The sequence below is a fragment of the Hemicordylus capensis genome, chromosome 2, assembly GCF_027244095.1.
Source record: "Hemicordylus capensis ecotype Gifberg chromosome 2, rHemCap1.1.pri, whole genome shotgun sequence".
In the NCBI taxonomy this organism is placed as follows: domain Eukaryota; kingdom Metazoa; phylum Chordata; class Lepidosauria; order Squamata; family Cordylidae; genus Hemicordylus; species Hemicordylus capensis.
In genome coordinates, this window is record NC_069658.1 from 254,205,293 (window position 1) to 254,225,756 (window position 20,464).

The following is a 20,464-nucleotide window of genomic DNA, read 5'->3' on the forward strand; positions in this document are numbered from 1 at the left end:
TCTTAACCATGTCCTTACAGATCTTCTGCAACAAAGACATGGGGCGGCGGGGGGGGGGGGGAGAAAGAGATTGGGGGCTCAGGCGGGCAAAGGCCCATCTTGTCCCATGGCCCACCCCAATCTTGCTGTGCCCTTGGCAACGGCTGTACTCCTGGTGGCCATTAGATGGCAGGCACTGCCCTCCATGCTCCCTGGCAATCGTGTAGTATGTTCATGGGGACGTGTGGGGGGCAGAATGGTGGCTGCTGCCTGGCAACTGCAGGGAGGACCCCTTCCTCTGCCACCCCTCCCACCAGAAAGCCTCTCATTCTGTTCCTCTGAAAATCACTAAAAAAAAAAAAAAAGCCCGCTTCTTCCACTGCCTGCGAATGATGTAGCAAAATGGAAGGGCATTTAGACTCTGGTGTCTGTACCCCCACATGCTTCACTTCTAGCGCCCGCACAACCTATCTCTGCCCCTTGCTCTCTCAGTCTATCCATTCCAACTGCAAAAGCAGCTCTCCCTCTCCCTCACACACATCCTGCCAAGCACTTCCCTCAGAGCCTATCCCAGAGAATCAGCCCACCCATTAAAGGGCCATTATCACTCTCCTGTCAAATTTCAGACTCCAATCAGGTAACACTGTCAGGCAAAATCATAGCAATAAACCCACTGACAGCAACCAAATGTCCACCATTAACTGCCCTTTGCCAAAGAAGGTCTGGCCCTAGACCAGCTCTAAATGGCCTACAGCTCTTCCTGGAGCAGAAGGTAAACAGACAGGTTAATGAGAAAGATTAAAAATTTAAAACCCTAGAATGTGATTCATCATTGGCTGCTCACAAATTACAAGCATATTTCCCCTCTAGACTAAAAACATTCTCTTTGGGCATGTCTATTCAAACCATCACCATTAGCAACACAAAAAGACAATGTTTGCCTCTCTACACAATCTAAGGTACAGTGTCATTCACAAGCAGATAACAAGCTCCCTCTGTCTGCCAGATCCTTTCTTGTTGCTTGCAAATACCAGATCCTTAAATGAGACTGGTTTGCAGTGCGGAGGAGAGCTAGTCTTGTGGTAGCAAGCATGAATTGTCCCCTTTGCTAAGCAGGATTCACCCTGGTTGCATATGAATGGGAGACTACATGTGAGCACTGTAAGATATTCCCCTTAGGGGGTAGGGCTGATCTGGAAAAAGCATCTGTATGCTTGCAGAAGGTTCCAAGTTCCCTCCTTGGCATCTCCAAGATAAGGCTGAGAGAGATTCCCGCCTGCAACCTTGGACAACCAATTTCTTCTGGATCCCCTCAAATAATGGGGGAGAGTCTGCTCATCTCTAGTCCTTACACAGGAAAATGGAAAGCTGCCTTATACTGCATCAGAACATTGGTCCATCTAGTTCAGTATTGTCTAAAGTGACTGGCAATGGCTCTCCAAGGCTTCAGGCAAGAGTCTTTCCCAGCCCTACCTGTAGAAGCCAGAGACGGAACCTGGGGCCTTCTTCTGTATGCAAGCAGATACTCTAGGAACATAGGAACATAAGAAACTGCCATAGACTGAGTCAGACCATTGGTCTATCTAGCTCAGTATTGTCTTCACAGACTGGCAGCGGCTTCTCCAAGGTTGCAAGCAGGAATCTCTCTTAGCCCTATCTTGGAGATGCTGCCAGGGAGGGAACTTGGGACTTTCTGCTCTTCCCAGAGCGGCTTCATCCTCTGAGGGAAATATCTTGCAGTGCTCACACATCAAGTCTCCCATTCACATGCAACCAGGGCAGACCCTGCTTAGCTATTGGGTCAAGTCATGCTTGCTACCACAAGACGTCTCCCTAAGACTCTACCACTGAGCTATGACCCATTCCTTAAAGGGAATATCCAGGCATTTAGAAATCCACTTGCCAGCTCGCCAGTGGCAAGTGCCCTGGCCCTCTAGCAAGCAGGACACCCAGCACCATACAAATCTCTTCCACAGAGGTCTCTACCACTGCCATTTTTGAGAAGATAAGAAACAACAGGACTCGTTTCTGAGCAGTAGGAGAGGGTTCCCACTGTCTCTCAGCATCTTCATTTCCCAGTCCAAGTGACAGAAGACTCAATTCTCTCCTAAGTGTGTCAGAAAAGGATCTGGGAGAAGAGAGGGGGCTGGTGGTGACCAATGTTCCCGCGAACAGGGATTCTCAGATGTTGTTGACTTCAACTCCCAGAATCCCCAACCAAAGGCCACTGCAGCTAGGGATGCTGGGGGTTGTAGTCAACAACCCCCAGAGGAGAGCTCGTCTTGTGGTAGCAAGCATGACTTGTTTCCTTAGCTAAGCAGGGTCTGCCCTGGTTGCATCTGAATGGGAGACTTGATGTGCGAGCACTGCAAGATCTTCCCCTCAGGGGATGAAGCCGCTCTGGGAAGAGCAGAAGGTTTCAAGTTCCCTCCCTGGCTTCTCCAAGATAGGGCTGAGAGAGATTCCTGCCTGCAACTTTGGAGAAGCTGCTGCCAGTCTGTGTAGGCAATACTGAGATAGATGGACCAACGGTCTGGCTCAGTATATGGCAGCTTCCTATGTTCCTAATATCTGGGTATCTCTGTTAGAGGGAAGAGTGGTGGTGACAACAAATAATGGCCGGCTAGTGAGCTAAGCCTAAATTTGTGGATCCTTGAGAATATCTTACAGTAGACAGTGCTCACATGTACTCACTCAAGATATGCATGAACCGGTTTGGTGCCTTCTCTGGGAAGTGCTGAATGGGCTCGGGCACCGGCATTCGAACTGGTTTGGCGGGGCAGGGAGTGGTTCCCTGAAAAAAGCAGGTCAGCAGCTCCTTACCTGTTCATCCATGGCCCCATTGCTTTTCTAGTAGTGGTGGCTGCTCTCCAAAAGACTGAGCATGGCTGTGGCACTGGCCATGTGCATGCTGAAGCCGCGCAGAGGCTGCAGGGAACAGCGCCTCAGTCACACGTGGTGTTTTGGAGAGCGGGTGCCACTGCCAGAAAAGCAGTGGGGAGGCAGATGAGCAGGTAAGGGGCTACTTACCTGCTTTAAAGGAAACTGCTCCCCGCTCCACCAGAGGCTCTCCAAGCCGTTTGTGCACATCCCTAGAAGTCACTGATCCAAATACAAACTAGGCAAAACCCTGCTTAGCAATGGGCAAAAGCCATGCTCACTGATGGATAACCGGCTATCCTCCCTCAGAGGAGAAACGTTATCACTGAAAAGCTTCCATTTTCTGCTGGGCTGCTCTGAATTCCACAAGTGTTATTAGCTGCTCCATTTTGACTCAATTTGCACTTCTTCATAGCCTTTTTCTCCAAGGAAACACAACCCCACTCTAACACTAGTGTTACAACCTTCCCACTTCCCTGAGCACTCCAGTGAGAAGTACCAGAAGGCAGCAGCACTAATGGGATTTTGTTTCCTTTGGATAAGAGCACAATAGAGACTTATAATGCTTTTGTAACATTTATTGTATTCATAAATACACACGCCGAGTGTAAGAAAAGACAGACACTCTGACAAGGCAGCATATCCAGTGTTTCTCATCAGAACTCCACAGAGCGGACCAAGCTGCACTCCAAGTTGCTTGACCTTCAGCCAACTCACAGCTCTCTCTCCCCACCCCCACCCCATGCCACCTGCCAACCCTACTCTTTCCTACCTATAATAAATCAGGCAATGACTAAGCTCAGACCCATTCCCAGTGATCACATGCATCTGATCACCGTGAGCACACACTCACAAAAAAGAAAAGAAAAGAAAAGATGGAAGGAAGGAACCAAAGTTACCCAAACTGATAAATCAAGCAAGCATGCTTTTTTCTCCAAGATCCCCCAAATTAGGAGGGCTTGCAAAGGCAGGATGCTTTTCAGACAGCAGGCTTTATACTGCAAGTTCGGGGCATAACGGATACTCCGATGCAAAAAGAGGATTTTTTTTTACCCTGGACATAAGTCGGGCTAGGTTCCAATACAGAGGGAAATCCCTGATTGTGTGTGAAGTGCTCTCTGAAATATTGCAGGGACTTCGGGGTAAATCTGGCCAATAGGTGAATGCACACCCACCCTCCCAAAGCAAGGTTTCTCAGTGGTGCATTCATTGCGGTCATAATTGAGTCCATAGGAACAGTAGTTAACAATATATTATTTATGGACATATGCTAAATCACATGGGCTGATAGCACAGAGTATGGACAGTGGCAGCTCCCCAAAAAAGTGAGAAGGGGCACAGAAAGGGAAAAGTGAATTTTTGGGTGGGTGAGCCATGTTCCACATACTATACAGTATTTCAGGGGCAGGTGGGGAAGCTACTATTTTTCTGAGGGGGTAAATGCCTCCAGCCACTCTAGAGTAAGAATGGATCCTGCTGTAAGAACTGTGGAATCTCTCTGCAGATCAAAGCTGTGTTTTTCCTCATCTGTATTGCCTATAATAACAGACACAGACATTATGCTTTCCTTGGGGCATCTATCATTCTCCCATTATACCTAATACAAAGACATTGCATTGTTTTGACCTGCCTGCCTGGACCTTCTGAATTGCAAATTGTGTCATCATGATCATTACAAACAGTTAAATCTTACCGAAGTGATGGCATATCATGACCCCCTGAGCTCCATAGCCTTAGGAAATTTCTTTTGTTTCTTTTGCTTTAAAAAGACAAGAACATCAAAGGTAAGGAGGTTGCTGAGGCCAAACTAAAGGTAAAGTGAGTTGGTGTCAACTCCTAGCGACCACAGAGCCCTACGGTTATTGGCAGAATACAGGAGGGGTTTACTATTGCCATCTTCCGTGCAGTATGAGACGATGCCTTTCAACATCTTCCTCTATCACTGCTGCCCGATATAGGTGTTTCCCATAGTCTGGGAAACATACCAGTGGGGACTTGAACCAGCAACCACTGGCTTGCTAATCAAGTCATTTCCCTGCTGCGCCATTAGGTGGCTCCAGGCTCAGACTGGCCCACAGGGCAACAGGGCATATTCCCGGTGCACCCCACCTTGCCGCACAAGGCCAAACTAGATGCACACAAATTTGAGATGGAACCCCACAAGAGAAAAGTTGCGTGGAAGGGTCAGTTTGGAGTAGGGCAGAAGTAACCGGCAGGAAAAGGGTCATGCCCCCTCCGTCATCCACTTCTCTATCTCGATTGCTTCTATTGTGAACTGAATTTTTTAAGAGGCAAGCCCAGAAAGCATCAGAATGAGAAAAGTCATGTCCAGATGGATTAGAAACCACCAGGTCATGATGGATTAGAAACCAGAGACAGGCCTTAGAAAAGTTGTGCTTGCTTTGCTTTTGCAAATCTTATATACTGGGCCTTTCCAGTGAATCAATTATGAATCAATAGTTGTGTTATTCCAAGACTGTTGTATGATGCTGTTCTCATATATTCAACTAGCCCCCATCCAAAATAGCATCTTGAGAGGGGGAAAGGCTGCTACAGGTACACATATACAATTTGTACATGTAGGGGATGAGGCCAGAGCTCAGTAGAAGAGCATCTGCTTAGCATGCAGAAGCTTCTGGGTTCAAATCTTGGAATCCCCAGTTAGAGCTGTGAAAAACTACTGTCTGACTGAAACCTTAGGAACATAGGAAGCTGCCATATACTGAGTCAGACCATAGGTCCATCTCGCTCAGTATTGTCTACACAGACTGGCAGCGGCTTCTCCAAGGTTGCAGGCCGGAGTGTCTCTCAGCCCTATCTTGGAGAAGCCAGGGAAGGAACTTGGAACCTAGATGTTCTTCCCAGAGTGGCTCCATCCCCTAAGGGGAATATCTTATGGTGCTCACACTTCTAGTCTCCCTTTCGTATGCAACCAGGGTGGATCCTGCTTAGCTTAAGGGGACAAGTCATGCTTGCTACCACAAGACCAGCTCTCTTCCCAACCTTGGCCGCTACTAGTCAGTGTAGACAATACTGAGCTAGACTCTGGGGTCTGACTCAGTATAAGGCAGCTTCGTGTGTCACTTTGGTACTAAAAGACGTGTGAAATCTCATGTGGCAGGGAGAAAAAGAATAAGGAGGCTTGCTTGGGGGCATTTCCCCCTATAGGAGGCTTACTTTCACCATCAATAACATATTTACACCTATATCGGGCAGCAGCGATATAGGAAGATGCTGAAAAGGAATCATCTCATACTGCGCGGGAGGAGGCAATGGTAAACCCCTCCTGTATTGTATCAAAGACAACCACCAGGCTCTGTGGGTGCCAGGAGTCGACACCGACTCGATGGCACAACTTTACTAAGCATATTTAACCTCTATATTGTGCTTTCGAGGATTCAAAACATTTCAGATACATTATCAACGGCCCTTTTCTCATGTTGTCTTCCATGCATTCAATCAACAGGTGGATGGCAACACAGGTTAGCACCTGTTGGACCTGCCCCCAGTCTCTGTGCACAGGTTGGAAAGCAAGAAAGGGTTGTGTGAACATAGAATGCTTTCTTATGTTCAATCTGATGTACAGAGAACAGCCGTGGGGCCATGGCTGCAATTCTCCACTTCTCCACACACTGAAGAGGGCTTCAGACAATCCAATAAGGCAGTGGTGGCCAACCAGAGGCTCTCCAGCACATTTGACTACGTCCCATTAGCCTCAGCTGGCTGGGTATGATGGGAGTTGTAGTCCAAGAACTGCTGGAGAGCCTCAGGCCATCTCTGCTATAAGGCATATTTATCCCAATACTGCAGATGGAGGTTTAGCTGTGTATAGTTATATGACCTTATAACCACTAAATTCTGCCCAGCCACTCACCGGCGGTGTTTTTGCCTCTGTCGTGTCTGTTGGCTGCTCTCGCATTCTGACCCCAAGTCTGATTCCACACTGGATGTTAGAGACTGAAACAGAGGAGCAAGATTCCATGTTCAGGACTCAGGAGTCTGAGGTCCCCCTGTGACTTCTCCCAAAGAGTCTAGGAAAATCCCAGACTGCTTCCCACTGGGATCACAATCAGCTTAACCGACGAACAAACCAAGCACATTCCCAGGCCCTCTCATCTTTACAGTCCTCGTGGTCATGTAAGAGAAATGAAGAGCAAAAACAACCGAAGCAATCCCCCTTATTAAAAACATCTGCTGAGGATGATGATAATCATAATAACTTTATCATTACTGTAAAAGAAATCCCTTGCAAGGGATGGATCTGTCACTGCTTTTGAACAAAGACCTTTTTGCAGCTGTACGAGTTACCAAACTGCAAACATTCACATTTTGAACATATACATTATTTTGGTCCAACAGTATTAGGCTGCAGTATTCTTCTTCTTCTTCTTATTTTTACATTTGTATCCCGCTCTTCCTCCAAGGAGCCTAGAGCGGTGTACTACATACTTGAGTTTCTCTTTCACAACAACCCTGTGAAGTAGGTTAGGCTGAGAGAGAAGTGACTGGCCCAGAGTCACCCAGCAAGTATCATGGCTGAATAGGGATTTGAACTCGGGTCTCCCCGGTCCTAGTCCAGCACTCTAACCACTACACCACGCTGGCTCTCTGTTCAGTAATTAGAGTCTCTACAACCTAAATCCAGGCTTGACCAGATTTATGGATAATGATTGAATGGGGCATGGGGCATACTCCATCCCAGCTAATGTGTTTTACATCTGTACAGGGCTGGGGGACCTCTACAGATGATCTAATGAACACGACCGGAGCCTGAGCCACCTCCCTCTTAATTGTATTGACTCAGGGTTGATAAGAATAGATCGTTTACAAAAATCAAAATCAAAATATATTTTTAAAAAAATTAAATCAGATTTTTAAAATTTAAATTGGATTTTAATTTAATTTTTTAAAAAATCCATATAGTCAAAAATATCATCATGAATATTAAACATATTTATGTTCTATGAACATGTTAACAGCAGTACATGGGGATGAGAGATAACAGAGCTGATCAGTCCCATCCTGCAGGTGGGATGAAGCACACACACACACACACACGAAACACACACATGAAGAACACACACACACACACGCGCACATGAAGCACACACACACACACATGCACATGAAGCACACACACATGCACATGAAGCACACACGAAGCACACACGTACATGTATGCAACCGGAGGCTCACACAGAGCACACACGAAGCACACACACACGAAGCACACACACACGCATACACATGAAGTGCACACACATGAAACACACACATACTCATGCACAGTCAAGCCCTTGCTCCCCACCCCCAAGTGCAAAGACAAAGAAGGCCAATGAATGAATAGAGGATTTAGGGGGATGGAGTAGATCTAAGCAAAGAGGAGGAGTCACGATATATATGCAAGGGATGGTGAGGGTAGGGGAATAGAAAGTGAAACCAAAAGTGATTGTGAATAGAACATAATATCCATATAGTCATGAGGGAATGTTTTCTGAGTGTATTCTTTTTTGTAGAAGGGAAACACCTATCATGGCAGCAGGCTGTAAAAGAGACCTGATTTGGAAATATTTTAATGAAGTTCCTGTACCTGTGGGTAAGAAAGGCATGCGTGCAAAATGCAAACAGTGCAACAGTGAAATGAAAGGCCTGGCTGCCTGAATGAAACAGCATTATGAGAAGTGTGCACCTATTATGGTATATGCACCTACCTTCTAAAAATGAAACCTACATCTATCTTTAAATATATATTAAGGTTATTAGACAACAAGAATATACTTTTATAGAAAATGATGATTAAACAATCTTCTTGATTAGTAATTTTAATTGTGATTTAAGTCATTAAGATTGAATCCTTCTGTGAAGCGATTTAAATTGTGATTTAAATCATGATTTGACCTTGGCCTGGAAGAGCTTATTTTTTCCAGAGATCTGGGTTCCCTATAATTTCAGATCCAGGCTTACAAGAGACACCATTTTCAGAGAACTGGAGAGTTCACTCTCTTAACATAACTGACCCCTCTTGGAATCCAGAATTACAGCTGACTTCACTCAATTCCCAGAAAATTCAATCCAGATTTCCTCTCTCCCCCTAAGGACCCAAGTGTCTGGGCTTGTACACCAGACTCCTCCAACGGCATTAGATATGTTTTCACTTGAAACCCAAAGTCCAACTGACCCCTTTTAGACTGGAGCTCAGTTAAAAAACCAAACCAAAACAACAGGTTAGCGCCCCCTTCAGGTGAAGTCAATGCATGAGGGGAACCAATAGGAGCAAGATAGCTGGCCACACTCATGCTTCCTGGCTATGTTCCCTGGATGTCCCCACATCCAGTGCTTCAATCCTGTTCTAAATCTCATGTGTTGGCTCTTCCTCTGAAAAAATAATATTTGCAGAGGTCTATATTGTACTGAGAGAAAAATGGTGTCCCTCTGGAATCTGATGTTGAGGACTGGCCCTACCATTTAGGCCAGTGAGGCAACCCTCCTCAAGCAGCAGATGTTAGGTCCCATTAAAGGGCAGCAATGATCATTTATATTCTTTACAGCTATGCGAGGAGTGCCATTTGGACCTTTTTCCTCAAGCACAGCACCAAAATATCTTGGTCTATCTAGAGTCCAAAGCAACTGTTTCACATTGCTTCCTGGGCTGATGGGCTCTGAGGGGCCATAGGCTGAATCATATACTGCATGAGGTAACCAGTGACAACCAAATAGAACAGCACACCATAGAGCTATGAGGCATAGTGGCTCCCTCTAGCCACATGGTGCTCCTGTTCCATAAACTGTGATTTTAGGTTGGGGACTGCAAATTCAGGGCTCTGTGAAGCTCTAGTCTATTCTTTGCTCTACAACGCATCCCGCTCTTACACAGGAATCCGCTTGACACTGACCTTTCATTGTATGAGCTGCAGAATGTAATGAGCCAATTAAGTTAGAGCCGTACGAGAGTCAGATAGTCAAGTGAACCAACTAAATGACTTTTCACTCCCAGGGAACTTTGACTCCTAGAACCAAATGTAGGCTTCAAGGCTCCATTCTTGTTCCAGAGAACCCAGGAGTCCCAGCCCCCAGGCCTCTCTGTCATAGCTCTTCCATGATAATTAATTATTAGCTTTCCATTCAGCCTTGGGTTACATTTTTTGCTTCAGGAAATTCCAGAGATTAGGAGGACCAGGAACAAAGACACTAAAATATTTATATAAGCAAATTCAAAACAAATCAAAACAGCATTCTGGTTCATGTTTTTCATGGTGGCTGGGATGGGGGGAAGGAAGAAAGAAAATGAAGATTATCGGTAGCAGTCTTGGGTAAGTTGTTGTTTTTTGACTACAACTCCCATCATCCTCAGCCATATTGACTGAAGGCTCTGGACGATGGGAGTTTGTAGTCCAAAACCAACATCACCCAAGATTGAGCAGTAGTAATGAACCCCAAAATATGACATTAGGTGAAGAGAAGATGGTATGCTCACTGACTTTATTTGATCCTCCAAAGAAATTTCTCAAGTGCTGTTTTGCCGCTGCAACTTTTCCTCTTAGGCGTCGTTCCTTCCTCAGGGACTTGGGAGATGGCAGGCTCCACCCGCTGCCTGTTTTGTCCCCCACCTCTGTTTCCCCTGGACATGGCTCCACCTTCTGGTTCAATCGCCCCTCACTGCGGGATCGCCATACCCCTCCAGGGTCTTGTAGAGGGAGCTGGAGGCCGTGGGGTGCCTCTGGGGCCTCTAGGCGGATACTTGGAGGCCGTGGTTTCTCCTGGCTTCTCTCCTCATGGCCATCCCCTTCCTCTCTCTCCTCCTCACAGCTCCGTTGTTTCCTGTGGAGATTGCTCCGATGCCAAGGCAGAAAGTCACAGTCTACAAGGCAGCCTTCAGAGCCGCATTTTTGGAGGGGGCTTAGCATCTCTAGGAGAAAGAGAAAATTGATTTGTTCTTAATGGGTGGTAGCCAGCAACTTAGCAAGAAGCTGGAAGAGAGAGAGATGGGGGTGAAGGTAAAAACTAGTGGGCCTAAGCCATCTCCTGATCTCTTGTGGGACAAAGGGAAGACCTATGCCATCTGTTGATGATTTACTAAGGCAGGAGTTCCCAATCTGCGGTACTCCAGATGTTCCTGAATGACAATTCCCACCCACCCCCCAGCCACAATATATTGTAACTAGGGATGATGGGAGCTGTAGTTCAGCAAAATCTGGAATACCACTGGTTGGGAATCCCTGCACTAAGGGATTTGGTGGTGGTGAAGCCCAGAGGTGCACCTAGGTAATTTTGGAGCCAGGACCAAAAGGCCTTTGGAGGCCCCCCCTGCAGCAAGTTAAGCATCATTTTTTAACACGTAGGTTCTTGAGGGCACAAAGCACACCACCCAAGACAGACTAAAGTCGATTTGGGGCCCTCCAGGAGGTGTGGAGGTCCTGGACTTCGGCCCTGAAGTCCAGGGGTTAGAGCACCTCTGGTGAAGCCTCTGACTGGTTGAGCTCCCTTAATCTCACAGAGCAATGGAGTAGGCAGAAGGGACTCTGACTGCTGTTAAGTGATCTGCTCTGAGGCTAACTGGTCTCTGTTGCTCCAGAAACAGGAGAGGCAAAAGTGAAAATAGGGACAGAAGAAGTGGGGACACTCGGGAATGGATAAGGCTGGGGCCTGAGAAGGCAGGAAGCTATGAGAAGTAGTGGGGCCTTGTGAAGAAGGGTTGGAAGGGGAAGTGGTCCCCATAGAAATAAAGGGAAAGGCTGAGGAAGGCATCTGAGAGGAATCTATTATATTAATTCTCCTAGGTGTGCTTTGGAATGTGCGTCCCAGAGCCCAGCTGATTGGCTGGGTGGCGGACGCACCTGATTGGCTGAGGCGCACCCAGGAGGATTGGTTGCCATGAGGTGGTGGGCCCAGCCAGGCCGCGGAGGCAAGGCCCAGGAGGGGGGAAAGAACGGGGGGGGGGGGCAGAAGCGGCAGTAGGGAGGAGAGGTGGCTGGGCCCAGAAGCAAAGACTGGGGCAGAAGGGGCAGGGGAGAGGTAACTGCCAGCCCCAAAGAGCGCACAGATGCTCTGTGCGGAGTCGACTAGTATAAAGAAAACTGGCAGAAATAAGAGAAGCATTTGAAGGTGAACTAGGCTGGATTTCACATATTGATCTGAAATCATCAGCCAAAGCTTTGTCATCAAGCCTTTAGTTTAAACCTTCTTTTTTCAGGGAGCCCATTTTTACAGCAACTTGTCTACTGAGGACCCCTTGAGCCTTTGCCCTGTGACCATGCAGGGCACTGCAGGCCTGCAAGGCATCACTGGCTGTAGTCTCCCTGTGAACCGAAAGGGCAGTTCACTAGAGCACACCTGACCCAACTTGACCTGTCAGTATGCTACCTAGGAAAAGCAGTAATGGAGGTCTCAGGGAAGCTTGTCCACCACCGTTTCTAATCTTCTCCTTGAGGAACCCCTGATAAACATCCAAGGAACCCCTGGGTTCCCTGGAAGATAGTTTGGAAATCACGGCAAGTCTGTATGTGTAGGAAGGCTGCCGAAAGAACGGGACAGGGGACAGCCTCTCAGTGAAGTGAGAAAGCTTGAACTAAGGCCTTGTGGCAAGGTTTATTCTAAGCCTTGCTTCCTTCTGCATAAATGGCAGGTGCAGCCCACCCCCATACAAGGGTATCCCCTTCCTCCAGAATTTTCTAACAGGAAGGAAGGAAGATGAAAGGGAACCTGAGAAGAGGTGGGTGGGAGATTGGGCGGAGGGAGGGAAAATAACAATGAAAGGAAGGAAGCGTCATGAGGCAAACCACAACAGAAGAAAGGAAGGGAAAAACACGAGAAAGGCAAAGACAGGAAGAAGCAAGAAAAATGAAGGAGCCTTGCAATGAACGAGAGTAAGGGAAAGGCTCTGGTAGTATATGTTTTATATACTAGAGAGCCAGCGTGGTGTAGTGGTTAGCGTGCTGGATTAGGACTGGGGAGACCCGAGTTCAAATCCCCATTCAGCAATTATACTAGCTGGGTGACTCTGGGCCAGTCACTTCTCTCTCAGCCTAACCTACTTCACAGGGTTGTTGTGAGGAGAAACCTAAGTATGTAGTACACTGCTCTGGGCTCCTTGGAGGAAGAGCGGGATATAACATGTAAAAATAAAATATATATATATATAAGGTTGTGAAGACTGAAAGGGGACAGTGGCTAACAAACTTACTCAGGGAAGTCCCATTGAAATTAAAAGGACAAGTTAGGCATTCTTTAAAAAAAAAAATTCTGTTTTTCTCTTACCTGTTCCTCTGCTTCTTTCTGAAAAACAACCTACTTCCCTATCCAGTTTCATAGGCCAAACTGCACAAAAATGTAAGTTTTCACTGTTCGTGATTTTTTTGCCCTTCCTGAAATATGTCCAGCTGCATGTTAAAATAAACCTTATGCCACGTAGATTGTGGCAGCTACGCCTGAGAGAGTAGAGAAGAGTGAAACAACTTCTGCTCATTCTTTTTACCTTTTCTCTTTGCATTTATGAGGCAGGTGAAGCAGAAGGAAGCCCAGGAATGCTCATACGTAAATCAGAGTAGGGTATAAATGCAAAAGGTGCCTTTGGTGGAATGTACATTCACTTTCTCCTCCTCAGTCTAGCCCACATTACTTACATTCCCTGCTGGCATAAACCCCATGCCTGAAGCTCAAGAGTACGTTTATAACCTTGTGTGACTATAATCCCCTGCCCAGACCACACACCACTACACACATTTCCTGGTTATGTAGCTACAATTTTTAACATGTATGCTGGAGTAAGAGTTATGTTAGGTGCTGAACAGACCACAATAGTGATGTATTTCCTGCTCATCCAATCTGGATAGATGTGGGGGAAGGCCAGGGACTGAGAATGAGGCAGAGCAGATCAGAGAGTTATAATCTAAATCAGGGCTGCTCAACTTCAGCCCTCCTGAGGATGTTGGCCTACAACTCCCATAATCCCTGGCTATTGGCCACTGTGGCTGGGGATTATGGGAGTTGTAGTGCAAAAACAGTTGGGGAGGCCTAAATTAAGCGGGCCTGATCTAGATGAACCATGAATTTGTTGGGTGACCTTTGGTGAACTGTGATCTCCCACTTTCAATTTCTCAGCTGAAAAATAGGAATAATCACAAACTCTTATTTCCCAGAGTTCCATGGGGCTGTTTTACATGCTGGAAACTAAAAGATACTATTTAAATGATCAATGTTATTATGATAAGGATGATTATTACACCAGCTATGAACATGACACTTTATAACATGAGCAAACAAGACAGACCCCTGCCCCAAGGAACATACAATTTAAAGTGGAGAATAGAGAGAGAAAACAGGGGAGGGGAGAAGCAAGAGAGCAAATGGGTTCACTTATATTTAGGTTGTTCCTATAGTAGGGCCCTATAGCAGTGCTGTGGCATTACTTTCCCACATTTACCATGAAATTGAATTAAAATGGTGGCTCCACATGGCACTCCCAGGTAGTAAGGTTGGAATGAGCCCTGAGACCAAAAAATGAAGATGGGCCCTTGCCCCACCCCTCTTCTTTAAAGAGGAGTGATGAAGAAAGCAAAGTAGGGTTGCCAACTGTCCCTCATTACACAGGATGTCCCCCATTTCAGGGATGAAATGTTGGTCCCTATAGGGACAGCATTTGTCCCTCATTTATTCAATAGCATACAATCCAATTACATATACACCAATGATACTTAGCCTCTTGATTACCACTGCATACCTCTCCCAGCCCCCTCAGCCAGCCCCCACAAACTTGTGTCCCTCATTCTGGCAAGGAAATGTTGGCAACCCTAAAGTAAAGAGCAAGCTGTCACCCAACCAGCAGGAACCCCCATCCCTCAGGGGCCTAGGGACATTCGTTGTCCCCAACTTGGTACCCTGGGCACTCCATATAATAATGCTATTCATCTAATAATGCTGAAAACCATGGCCAAGATCCTTCTATAAGGTTTACTCACAATTCATTCAGGTTTAGAAAAGCTCCCCTGCAACATTAATTAAACAATGCCTGCCCCTTTTACTGCTTCCTGCTGAGTGTGGCAGTGGAATTACTGATGAATAGCCTGCTAATGGCCCCTTGAATAGACTCTTTTTATAGCTCATTACAGTAAGTTCTGGGTTTTGCAAGAGCACGGGAGGTTTTAATTACTGTTTCCCTCTTCTCATCTGTTTTCCCTTTTCTTTGGTGATGGAGAAACAGTGCTATCTGGTTATTTTAAAATGAAGTGTGGGGAAAGCTTTTAATGATTCCCCCCCAAAACACCACAGATCAGGTATGGGGGTAAACAAGGAGGCAAACACAAACTCTCCCTGGTTTCTCAGGTTGAGGCTGTGGCCAGGAGTGCTTTTGATCAGCTTCGGCTGATAAACCAGGTATGTCCATTTAATCTGGAGACAAATTACCTTAAAACGGTGGTATATATCCTGGTAACCTCTAGGTTTGACTACAGTAATGCACTCTACGTAGTTTGGAAACTACAATTGGTACAGAATGCGGCAGCCAGATTGGTCTCTGGGTTTACCCGACAGGGCCATATAACACCGATTTTAAAAGAACTGCTGATATGTTTCTGAACAAAATAAAAAATGCTGGTTATTACATATAAAGCCCTTAAAGGCTTAGGTCCAGGGTACTTAAGAGAGCGCCTTCTCTGTCATGAACCCTGTCGCCTATTAAGATCATCTGGAGAAGTCTGGTTATGGTTACCGCCAACACATTTGGTGGCAACTCGGGACCGGGCCTTCTCTGTGGCTGCCCCAGGGCTTTGGAATGTGCTCCTTGCTGAAATAAGAGCATCTCCTTCTCTGTTTGTTTTAAGCAGGACCCTGAAGATGTGCCTATTTTTCCAGGCTTTTAACTGAAATCCAATTTTTAAATCTTAATGTGTTTTTATCTATTATGATTTTTATCTGTTTTATGAATTTTAAATGTTTTATATTATGTTTTAATCTGTACACCGCCTAGAGATTAGGTGGTATTGAAATTCAAGAAATAAATAAATAACAAACACACATCCAGTGGGCTGACAATGACATCATCTAGATTCTTCATAAAAAGTGAGTGAACAAATGTTCCAGACTAAACTATTAGTGTAGAAGCAACCTTAAAAGTAGTTGCAGTTGGGGATACAACCTGGGGATAGCGGGTTTGAGTTAGGAGGAAAGGGGAGGTTGAAAAAACCCCATAACAGTGATTAATTTCTAAAATGAAAGGTGTAATTGCCCTTCATCTTCATGTCCCAGCCTCTTCTGCAGAGCTGAGTCTTGATAAGCTCTAGATCAAAATAAGATGGAAAACAAACTCAAGCTCTCTGGGCGTGGAGCTCACCCCCTCCCCTTATTCAGCCAACAGCCTTGGGTCCTGGCCTGCAAGCCCATCCTTTTGCTCTCATGCTGGGCATCTGTCCAAGGCAGAAAATATTTTAGAGAAACTCATTAAAAAATTATTTGACTAAGTCTTGGCACCGAAGAGGGAAAGGAATGTTCAGAATAACTGTTTTTATCTGTCCATTCATCCATCTCCTCGTCGTTTGTTGTTCTTATTATTATCATCCTTGCCTAATAATTATAATAATAATTGTTAGCTGCTGCATAACAAATTGTTCTCTGGGTGGCTCACAGCACATTTAAAATCATCTAACAAAAATACATAAAATGCAAGAACAAATTACAACACAAAACAAAAAACACAACACAAAATATTTTTAAAACTTTTTTTAAAAATCAAGTTTAGAAATCAGTCTTAAAAGGCCCGAGTGAACAGAAAAGTCTTCACCTGGCATCTGAAAGAACAAAGTGACAACACCAGGCAAGCCTCTCTGGGGAAGCTATTCCATAAACAGGGTGCCATCCCTGAAAAGGCTCTCTCCCTAGTAGCCACCCGCCCCACCTCATTTGGTAGGGGCACTTGAAACGGGGCCTCCAAAAAAGATCTTAAGGTCCAAGTTGGGACATATGCCTACTGAGTTTTCCAGAGTACTAAGTTCGTTTTCTTACTCCATAGGGCAACGACCACCACTCTGGGAGGCAGGTTAGGCTGAGGGAGAGGGATGTGATTAAGGTGAAGAAGAACTTAATGAAGAAGTGTTATGGTTGAGCAGGTGTTTGAATTGGGATCCCCAGTACTCCGGCGGTTGTATCCACCTTTATATGTCTCATTGCCTTGTCCTACTCACATGCATTCTAACTCCATACTCCATACACATAGGTTTGTAGGGATGAAGGAAGCCGCCATAAACCAAGTCAGACCATTGGTCCATCTAGCTTGGTATTGTCTACTCTCACTGGCAGCAGGTCTTCAAAATTTCAGAGAGGAGTCTCCTCTTAACCCAACATGGAGGTGCTGCCAGGGATAAAACTTGTGGCATTCTGCATGCAAAGGAAGAGCTGTACCACTGAAACTATGACCCCATCCTCAATAATGGATGATCCCTTTCTGTTATTACATTAATAACATAGTAATACCAACCATTATATTACTTATACTGAGTCATACCATTGGTTCATCTAGCTCAGCGGAGCCCAGCAGGGGGTACTAGTACTAGCCCCAGGAGTACTTGAAGGGCTCCCAGTGGGTACTCCGAGCCCTGCTGCCTCCTCATGCTGCAGCCCCACTATTTGTTTCCCATCTGATGATTGCCAGCTTGAAGCCGATATGTCTAATACAGAAGGGGAGGGTGGCCTATAGCCCTCAGACTAGTAGCCATTGATAGACCTGTCTTCCATGAATTTATCTAAAACCCTCTTAAAGCCATTCAAAATGTTGGCTATCACCACATCTTGTGGCAAAGAATTCCATAGGTTGATTATGTGTTGTGTGAAAAGGTACTTCCTTTTGTCAGTCCTAAATTTCTGGGCAGTCAGTTTCATGGGATGACCTCTGGTTCAAGTTTTATGTGAGAGGAAGAAAATTTTCTCTCTATCAACCTTCTCTTCAATGGACATCTGGGACCTTCTTCATGCCCCTCCCCCCACTCCATCCATCAATGTGCTGGTGTACTACAGTGGCTACAAGAGCTTTGTTCAGACATTATGTTGTACCTGAGGTTCAGATGCTTGTGCACACAAAAATGTTTTTGTATGAATGAGTCATGACTATACCTGTGTTCATTTGAAATGTGAATCTGGGTATAGGCCCCTCAAATGTATGGTAAAGATAGGTTGCATATTGCTGCACCTCTCTTCAATGTAACATGTGAATAACTGTGTCTGCATACAGATCTGTGCCTGTGTACACTATACACAGATGGTGCAGTGTATTGAACATGACATGTGAATAGGGCTGAGGGAGAATTGTGATCTGGGAAGTCCCCAGTTCAAATCTCACTTCAGCCAGGAACTTCCTAGGTAGCCTTAGCCAAGCCACTCTTTCTCAGCTTCAGTCCTCCTTCCCACCAAAGCTGGCACCAGGTTCAAGGGGGTTCTCAGCCAAGTACCTTTGCAGGGCCTTCTAGTGGTCGGGGCCTGCTGAAGTGGTGGCCCCCATATTTTTTAACCTATTCAATGCCATGCATGTCACTGCTTATGCAGTGACATGGTGTCACTGGACACAACAGCTGGGGTGTGTGTGTGTGCATTATAGGTACAGGAAGATGGCAGACACCATTGCAACTGATGAAGAGTGCTTTGAGACACCACCATGGCCATTAAGGGAAGGCCCTAGAAAGGTTTGGGAGAAGCTCACCTTGGCAATGGTAACAGCAACAACAGTTTGGAGAGCTGGTCTTGTGGTAGCAAGCATGACTTGTCTCCTTAGCTAAGCAGGGTCCACCCTAGTTGCTTATGAATGGGAGACTTGATGTGTGAGCACTGCAAGATAGTCCCCTTAGGAGATGGAGCCACTCTGGGAAGAGCAGAAGGTTCCAAGTTCCCTCCCTGGCTTCTCCAAGACAATGCTGAGAGAGATTCCTGCCTGCAACCTTGGAGAGGCTCCTGCCAGTCTCTGTAGATAATACTGAGCTAGATGGACCAGTGGTCTGACTCAGTATATGGCAGCTTCCTATGTTCGTATGAGTGTCTTTCGGCAGCCACAATCTGTTCTTACCAGGCATCAGGGGCCAGCCATGCACTTTTTGGTGGCCTTGGGCACTTGGTCAGTGCCTGAATTAGCTGATTATGGACTGGCCCTGCCTTTCCACCATCACAGTCTGAAATATGAATATAACAATTGGCCCACTTTACAGGGTTCTTAGGAAGATTGTTGAGCACAGAATTATTATAGTAGTTGTTATCATACCAAATTTATAGATCACTTCTCAACATAAGAAGTTCACAAAGCGATGTACAAAGCCAAATAAAATGGTTCCTGCCCTGCTATATATAAGAGAGCTTTCTTTTTAAAAGTACCATTACTGGGCAGTTAGCAGAGGTTTTGGAGAGATGTTATTACATGTTATGGAGACTTTAGCACTATTTGCAAGTAATGTTCAACAGTCGTACAATCTGTGTACAGTATATACAGATACGGATCTGTATACAGTGCAGTTTATAAAGGAAAGGGGTAACTGTTCTTCTGCAGTACAGAAAACCATATATATTCATAGTAGTAGGGGTACTAAATCTACTACTAGTAATTCACGTGTTATGTTGATTGCAAATACTGCAATACACTTCTTATCTGTATCCTACTTTGGACACAGGCTTGTACCTAGGTTCACTTTTTAAATGAATGCAGGTACAGTCATTCACACAAAAATACTTCTATAAGCACCAACATCTCAGTGCAGGTACAACATAAGGTCTGAATAGGGCTACTGAATTGCTCCCAAAACAGCAGCCCCATAAAGGTAAGGTAAAGTGTGCCGTTGAGTCGATTTTGACTCCTGGCACCCACAGAGCCCTGTGGCTTTCTTTGGTAGAATACAGGAGGGGTTTACCATTGCCTCCTCCCACGCAGTATGAAATGATGCCTTTCAGCATCTTCCTATATTGCTGCTGCCTGATTTAGTACCAGCAGGGATTTGAACCAGCAACCTGCTGCTTGTTAGTCAAGCATTTCCCCACTGCACCACTTAAGGTGGCTTTATATCTCCTTCTTTCTCTCCCCCATAATGTCTGAGTATACTCTGTGCATGACATGGTGTCATCATGCTGCAAATTTTCCTGCTTCCAGATCCACTTCATTGGCTGTTGCTTGAGGGACAGTGTGATTTTGTCACACACTGAGCAACCCCTAGACATTATGGGAAGAAAGAGAGCACAAAATGCCCTGTGCCACGATCTGAGGCCTCTTTGATCTGAGGCTGGGTCTATTCATGCAGTAAAGGTAAAGTGTGCCATCGAGTTGGTGTTGACTCCTGGCGACCACAGAGCCTTGTGATTGTTATTGGTAGAATACAGGAGGGGTTTATCATTGTCTCCTCCCACGCAGTATGAGATGATGCCTTTCAGCATCTTCCTATATTGCTGCTGCCCGCTATTGGTGCTTTCCCATAGCCTGGGAAACATACCAGCGGGGATTGGAAAGGGCAACCTCAGGCTTGCTAATCAAGTCATTTCCCCACTTCATGCAGTAGTAGTAGGAAAATAGCATTTCTGAATGCTCCCAAACATAAAAAACAAAACAAAAATGCAAAGAGATAACTAGTACCTAAAGGATAAAGGTCTTAGA

The 20,464-nt window shown here is 45.7% G+C and overlaps 1 protein-coding gene across 4 annotated transcripts in view; it reads right to left on the reverse strand.

The window, feature by feature from the left end:
* Positions 1-20,464, reverse strand: part of LOC128348102 (regulator of G-protein signaling 2-like) — a 41,076-nt gene that overhangs the window by 12,357 nt on the left and 8,255 nt on the right. Inside the window, exons 1-4 of one of the 4 annotated variants that reach the window (XM_053303657.1) lie at positions 14,814-14,914; positions 10,338-10,765; positions 6,734-6,816; positions 4,553-4,618 (exon numbers count right to left, since the gene is read on the reverse strand). In XM_053303657.1, the coding sequence (XP_053159632.1) occupies positions 4,553-4,618; positions 6,734-6,816; positions 10,338-10,763 (575 nt within the window). In that variant the 5' untranslated portion in view covers positions 10,764-10,765; positions 14,814-14,914. Of the gene's footprint in view, positions 1-4,552; positions 4,619-6,733; positions 6,817-10,337; positions 10,766-13,113; positions 13,159-13,330; positions 13,520-14,813; positions 14,915-20,464 lie in introns of those variants that run through there. The other 3 variants (XM_053303659.1, XM_053303660.1, XM_053303658.1) reach the window with 3 other exon arrangements.